This window comes from Medicago sativa, chromosome 3 (assembly GCF_051527215.1).
Source record: "Medicago sativa cultivar Bolivia chromosome 3, Bolivia_mono, whole genome shotgun sequence".
Classification (NCBI taxonomy): Eukaryota; Viridiplantae; Streptophyta; class Magnoliopsida; order Fabales; family Fabaceae; genus Medicago; species Medicago sativa.
This window is the reverse complement of record NC_140751.1, coordinates 49,577,586-49,585,430: the sequence shown is the minus strand read 5'-3', so window position 1 is coordinate 49,585,430 and position 7,845 is coordinate 49,577,586. Positions and strand designations below refer to the sequence as shown.

Sequence of the window (7,845 nt, the reverse complement as noted above, 5' to 3'; positions counted from 1 at the left end):
AATACCTAAAAAAGTTGATCTTTTCTTATTTCTTTTATTAAACATCAATAGTTCGCTTAACTTGGTCAAAGTTGAAACTTCTCTATGCTCTCTACAATTATTTAGAAGGGTCATAGTGGTGCACAATTAATATTTTTTTTATTAGTTGTCTGTTTTTAATATTAAAACAGGGTCATTAATTTGATTGGGACGGCTATGCCTTTTTTCAATATTTGCATATCCTTATTCATTTGAAACTAGATTAGTCATTTCAGATTGAAATTATTATCTTTTTTTTTTTTTGTAGTTGATGTAAGACCTGCCTTTTACTCTTTAATCAACCCTTGAACTAAAATACATTCGGATGGATCGGAACTCTCTCTTCTCTCTCCATAACCGTACTTTTCCGGTAGGATAACCACCTCCGGCGAAGCTCCGGCGTTCCATTTTCCCTCGTTTTTCCTGCTTTTCACCACCAGATCTTGGATGCTCCTTGTTCTCCTCGCCTTCTAAGCTATTCTCTGTCGTCGTTTTCAACGATTCGGTGCTTTGTGGAGGTGAATCGTTCTCGTTGCTCTTTCCGGTGAGGTGGTGGTTGGTTGTGTGGTAACTCTGGGGGTTTTCTTTCTCTCGGTTTGGTTTTGATGACCACGGTCTGTCAGTGGCCTTGCCTAGCCTCCATGGATACGGCGGCTCCAACGGTGGTGAAATCGCCGGAATATGGGAAATCATTTCTGCAAGCTTTGTCCGTTTCTGGTGAACTCCAACTGAATCAACTACCTCCGAAGGTTGTGATGGGGGATACTGTGAGAGTCAAGATCTCCCAGGATGAGTATGAATCAGGAATCGCTGCTTGTCGATGCAATTTACATGGAAGATTAACCCTGCACAAGGGTGATTCGCCTTTGACAACTCAGGCGCTGAAGCAGAAGCTTTGCAACCTTTGGCCCTACCTTCGTAATTGAAACCTTACCCCCTTGGGAAAGGGTTTCTATGAGTTCAACTTCAGCTCCATTGATGATATGCACAGGGTATAGGCTTTGGGGGCAGTTAACTTGAAGCCTGGGTTCCTCAGATTCTATTGCTGGACCAGAGATTTTACTCCTCAAGTGAAGACTCATGCTCAAATTTGGGTTAGGTTGATGCATCTGCCGCTGGAATACTGGAGGAAGAAAACACTCTATGAGATCGCGTCAGGGGTAGGTACTCCTCTCTCTATTGATGAAGCTACTTTGAGTAAACGTTTTGGGCTCTTTGCTAGGGTCCTTGTGGATGTCGATTTGTCTGATAAATTGTTCGAAACTGTGGTTGTTGAAAGAGAAGGCCATGCCTTGTCTATTGATGTTCAGTATGAGAAACAACCCCCATATTGTGCTAACTGCAAAACTTTGGGTCATACCCTTCAAAATTGCTTAAAATTGAGCTCCACTAGTAAGAATGAGGGTCCTCCTAAGCTGAAATCTAAAACTGATGACCCTTGGAAGAAATACAATGAAATGAATTTGACTGAGAAGAAATCCAGTGACCAATCTCTATTTGGTAGAAAATCTATGAATGCTGATTTGGCTAGTAAGAAACAAGCGGAGGAGGTCCTCCTTGGCAAGCAGCAGAATAATGGCGTTTTGTCTAACAAGCAAGCTGAGAGGGTTGATCTCAGTATAGATAACTCTGATACTGTTGAAGAACAGGTGCAGTACCTTCAGGCCCCTGACTCAGCTGCTTATCCTGAGGTTTGGGGTGCCTCTTTGGCTCAAAAAGGCTCAAGGAAGGACGGAACCAGTGGTGATGAGATTGTGCTACCAGTCATCACGAAGGATTTGGGGCCTTCAACACTAGTTCTTCACAATGCTTTTGAATTACTAGAGGCATCAAGCAACCAGTTGTTGAAGGATGTGTCTGGGTTGCAGTCTTGCACCATGACTGCTTCGGTGTCACCAGGTCAGACTTTGGACCCTAAGTCTGTTGAGCAGGCTGAGAGGGTTCAAGTGTTGCAGGAGCAACATCTGAATGTGCTTTCTCCTATTAAAATGGCCATTCTTGTCACAACTTATGAAGAGTTAGGCCCAGACAAAGGTAAGGCTCATGTTATTAGTGGCTCTAAAAATGTTACTGCTGCAGCCAAGAAAAGTGTCCAAATTCTTAGTAAATATTGGGGGATGTGGTGGACTCTGACCACACAACAGATGACACTATGGACCATGACAGTGACAATGAAAAGATGAATATGCACCCTGTGGCTTTGAAGTTCTTGGAGGCACAACCAGATGCTCTTCATCAAACTAAGTCCAGCAGGAAGTCAAGAAAGAGTAGCAGCTCTGCAAGAGGCAAAGACTCTGATGGCACCACTAGTAGTGAGCACATCCAAACTCGTTCCAAAAAGGGTGTAATAAAAAGCAATCCCAAATATGTTTCTTAACAGGTGCTAGTAGCTAGTTGTTTGGCAGCTTATTCTAGTTAGTTGATTGCTTCTTTGCGTATATGTTGTTTGAGTTAGGTTTTGTTTTAGTTGAGTCTGGTCATAGTTGGCCTGCTTATATGTTGTAATAAGGTTCAGGCCTTCTCCTGTTTTGCAATTTCATTTTTCTAGCTTTGATAAAAAAAAAAAAGTTGATGTAAGATTTTGCAAGTAATGAACAATCAGTGAAGTTTGTGTCTGTTCCATGTGTTTAAGAATTATTCTGATTTCTTGAATTTGTTACATGGTATAAACTAGTAAATCATCAAAATTACCAGTTGCAACTTAATAATAAATATTTTGACATTAAATGAAGCTGCATGATGATTCTCACCATTTCTTAGAGAGTGAATGCATGTGCAGTTAACACTAGCAGCTAAAATTGGAGAACCCCAGTTGCGGTTACAAATTTTACTTTAAATAAATCACATATATATTCCAGAAGAAGATTTTTTTGTAATAATGATCAACATATATATTCGATCCATGCGCAAGAGTACAACTGAAACTAACTATGTGTAGAATATTACTGAGCTAGAAACTTTCAAGCTTCTATAAATGTTTGTTTTATTAATTTCATGAAATACTAATTGTGGATGTGCAGTAGTAGTACTCAACACTTTTTGTTAATTTAAGTTATAAGATTGTAGATGCATCATCATTGTAAACTAGTTTAATTGAGATGTAAGAAGTCTAGTTTAATTCTAAATATCGTAGCAGGTTCTAGTTTAATCCTGTATCGACTTAGTTGATGTAAGAAGTCTTCTGGTCCAAACGGCCCTTCATATAAATTTAGAATTCAGTAAGTTTTTGCAATAAACAATCAAAGAAATTTGTTGTTGTGGTATAAATAATAATGTATATCCTTATAAAACTTATACAATCAGTAAAATTTCGAGCGATCATAAAATTATAGCATTATATAACTAAAAAAATGAACATGTGTCAACATCTACAAATTATATAATTGATATTTACGTGTCTTTATATTTCTAAACGTGTCTCTCAATCTTTCTCATTGCAATAATATATGTTCAATGATTCCATTTTTGAAGATTAACAGTGCCTCCTGGTCTTTTTCATTGCATCGAACCACCGTGTGATTGCAAGAGACATGCTTTTGTGGAATGTGGTTACAGAAAAAAGTAGAAGCAAATGAAGTTACACTTGTGAAGTATGAATGTCATGATTATTTGGATAAGAGAATAGCTAATCCATAGCCTAGCTCAGATTTACTTGTATGCAATTGGCTAACCTCAATAGAGGTGCCATAAAATCAAGGTTGTTCAATTTTATGTCCAGTATACTGTATACGAGATATTGATTTAATTTGTTGCGGATCCAACTCTTTTGTATACGAGAAAAGGTGTCAGCTATGTGTACAATATCTCTCAGGCCAGCATTCTGCAAGCATTTGTTTATTTTCTATTAAAAGCATTTCAAACTTCATCTATGATTGCTATAAGATATATAAAACTAAAACTCATGAAACATATCCTTACCGTTCTCTGAAACTCGGATAACGAAGAAATAGGCCTCCCTATGAATTTGCGTGTATTTCTCACATACCAATCCATATACTCGCTTTCAAAATCACCCTCATTATCCGCATCTAAGAACGAAGGGAAATCAATCGTGCAACATTTAGGTGAAACCATGAAAGTAATTAACTCCAATACTGAAAAATGTTACTCCGACTGTTGAAGATAAGATTTCAAACATTGCTTCTCTACAAATAATTTTATCTCAAATTTTGTAATCAATTGCGCGAAGCCGGTTAAGGATAAGATTATAGATATTGGTTCTCTTGAGAAGTTCCTTCAGGAGAGGATTAGGTTGGTGGTAAAGCTGGTGCTCTCGGTGATTCCATTAATGTTACAAGTGACAAGAGCAAGATCACGTTTACTTCAGACAGCAATTTCTCGGAGAGTTTTGGGGTCGTTGTTTTGCTTAATTTATTTCTCTGTTAGGTATCCTATTATTAGAGGGGTAACCTTGGCACAACTGCAACTGGTAAAGTTGCTGTCATGTGACTTGAAGGTCACGGGTTCAAGTCTTAGAAACAACCTCTTGTGTAAAAAACAGGGTAAGGTTGCGTACAATACACCAAATGGTGGGACCCCATCCCGGACCCTGCGTATGCGGGAGCTTTAGTGCACCGGCTTGCCCTTTTTGCCCTAGGTATCCTATTATTAACTTCTTTGTTAACGTGCATTCAAACTGCTAACTTAAGATTCTTGTAACATTTTTAGTACCGGGGGAAAATGATTAGTGCAATTGGTCATGTTCATGCATTCCCTTGTGCTTGTTAATATTAATGTGATTCTGATGCAGTGTCACTGAACTTTGTTCCAGCTCAGTTTAACTGTTTTTAGTTACTATTTTTTTAAATCTGTATGCATTCCATATAAATTAAATTCAGTTTAACTTAGATAGGACAATATTGATTTTTCTCACTATTGCAAATCAATTAAGAAGACATCTTCATGTATGTTAGATTTGGAGGAAGAAAATTATTGATTATAGATCATAATGTAGCACAGCAAGAGGAGCAGAATTTACTGCATAATAAAAATAACTGCAGATACTTCGTCATCGGAGATGTACGCACAATATTGAAAACCTGATTTGCTGTTGTGTTATGGTCTGCTCTTTAATGGCTGGCGGTTAGGGTTTTGTGGATTGTTGTGTGCTTTAGTGTGGCCTATGCCTCTTCCTTTCAATTTAAAAACAAATAAATAATATAAGTTTCACTTGATCTTCCCTTTTGCTTTTGGCTTCTAAATTCTGCAGCAATAATGATCTCGTCTCATAGAGCTCTTAATTGTTGATATCACAATGGCTTTGTTTGGAATATTATATCCATTCACGATTTTCATAAAATCGCCACAGTTGACAACATGAATCCATTCATTCCCTAACTTGTATAAAAACATTACAACAGTTGTACAATCATGTATGATCTCATCTCGTCTCATACAACAGTTGACAATATTCGCTCTGTTTGGAAAATTATATGCACGATTTGCAAAAAAAAGGCAGACATGATAAATAATCACCTGATTTAGATTGAAAGCCATTGAAAAGGATCAACTATTCTTTGTTTGGATATTTCTCATTACAAACCACCATTTGCTACTAGACATGATTTTGTGAGGTAGGTTTAACCAACCTTAACTAGCAGGAGCTTAGTTTCAGCGAAAGCTATTTAACTTTACAATCAAAGTAACATAGAGATAGTCACCCACTCTATCAACTAACCGAAAGTACGCATGCCTCCACTTCCTAATAAGAAATATAGACCCACAAATCCCCCAGAAACCTACTGCAAATCCCACTCCCATGCCCAAATACAACGACTCTCTTATAGATTCATCATCTTCATGCTCTACATTTCCAGGATTTTCTTCTTCCATGGTACAGTTATTAAGAGGAGCTCCACATAGTTTTGGATTGCCAATGTAGCTTGATGCATTAAAACTTTGAAGTTGTGTTCCGATCGGGATTCTTCCGTCAAAATTATTATATGATAAATTCAAATAACCCAAAAAGGTTAAGAGAGACATGCTCTGAGGAATTTCACCAAAAAATTTGTTATTAGAGAGGTCGAGAGATTCCATATTTTTCATGCCTCCAATCATCCTCGGTATTGTTCCAACAAAATTATTGTGAGATAAGTTTAACGTTTGAAGTTGAACAAGCCGAAACAATTCCAATGGCACGTCTCCAGACAAGCTATTGGCTGAAAGATCAATAGTTCGCCTCTCGGGTTGGAGTACATAATCGTAATGTTGACCTTTTGTAAACATCTCAATTATGGTAGGAGACAAAGAAGTTTCATGTATAGTAACCATATAAGTCAAGTTGTAGACACACTTTGGCATAGAACCGGAAAGTTTGTTATGTGCAAGGTCTAAGTGAATCAAATAAGAGAGATTAAATAGTTGTGGTGGAATAGTCCCTTCAAATTTATTAGCTCTCAATATGACCACTTTTAAGTTTTGTGACATCTTGATTGGTATGGTTCCTGAAAATTCATTTTCTGCTAAGTTCATGGTTTCCAATTGTGTCCAGGTAGAGAAGTACAATGGAAGTTCCCCAGACAACCTATTACTCCATAGGTTCAAGATGATCAGTTTTTTCAAGTTTTTCCAACTATGTGGAATTGGTCCTGAAAGGGAGTTGTAAGACAAATCAACAAACTCAGCCATTGGTGATATGTTTGGGAGTCCTCCTGTGAAATTATTGTGATCCAACAATAAGTAGAAACAATTTAGTGTCAGGTTAGAGATGTCTTCAGCAATGGAATTGTTTGACAAACTAAGTTGAAAGGCTATACTTTCTATAAGGCTCGAGAACTTATTTCTATCCACCAAAGAAATTCCCGAGCTCGAAAGGTAGAGATTATACAGTGAGTTTTGTGTATATATCCAGGATGGAAAGTTTGGGCCTTGATTTGTATTGCTCAATGAAAGGGTACGGAGTTGAAAAGGAGGAACCCAATCCAAATCAAATTGGAATACAAAACTTGAATTACTCAAGTCTAGTAAATCTAAATTAGAGAGTTTGGAAAAATGTAAATTTGAAATTTTACCAGAGAAATTATTAGAACCAATAGACAAGTAATTTAAGGATGAGAGGTTTCCTAGAGTTGATGGAATTGATCCTTGTAGTTGGTTAAAATAAAGATCAAGGTGTCTCAAATTTTGAAGGTTTAGCAAGCTTGAAGGTATCTCACCATATATATTGTTATTGTGAAGGTGAAGATAGGTGAGATCTTTGGTGAGATTAAAAAACCCATCAGGTAAATGAAAGGTGAAATTGTTTGCTGAAAGATCAAGAGTTACAATTGAAGTAAAATTCAAAATCTCAACAGATGGGAAGTTGTTCAGGTTACAATAACTCAACTTTAATTCTAATAGTGAAGGAAGTGTATTCACTACTTGAAACCAATTGGTTTCCTTATGAAGATCAATCCAGGTAAGGTCGAGATATTTTAAGGAAGAAAGTGAGGAAAGCCAATCAAGATTATCCATACCATTAACTAAAGTGTAGGATAAGTCAAGGTACACGAGTTTAGATGAATGTGTGAAGTTGTGTTGAATGGATGGAATTCTTATCACATGAAAATTATTCGAGCTCAAATCCAAGTAACTAAGAAAATCAAGTTCTAGAATACAAAGATTCATCTCACCTTCTAAAACTTTGACTGGCCAACCGTCACGAGGTTTGAGATGAAGTTCTGTAACTCTTCCGGTAATGTTGTCGCAGCGGACTCCTCCCATACACAACAATCTTTTTCAGTTGACCATGTTGATATCCGCTGTGTTTGATGTGTCCTGCAGATTGGAAATTTCATTCACTACATGGCTACTTTTGTTTCTGGTTTTGTTGTTGGATTCACCGCTGTT

The 7,845-nt window shown here is 37.3% G+C and overlaps 1 protein-coding gene across 1 annotated transcript; it reads right to left on the bottom strand.

Annotated features, from left to right (window-relative positions):
* Window positions 1-5,479: 5,479 nt before the first annotated feature.
* Window positions 5,480-7,757, bottom strand: LOC146937960 (receptor-like protein 13). The gene is made up of 2 exons (XM_085752038.1): window positions 7,629-7,757; window positions 5,480-6,605 (listed from the first exon to the last, which is right to left on the bottom strand). Exons 1-2 carry the CDS (start codon window positions 7,717-7,719, stop codon window positions 5,629-5,631), a joined length of 1,068 nt encoding a protein of 355 aa, XP_085608164.1. The 5' UTR covers window positions 7,720-7,757; the 3' UTR covers window positions 5,480-5,628.
* Window positions 7,758-7,845: the final 88 nt, after the last annotated feature.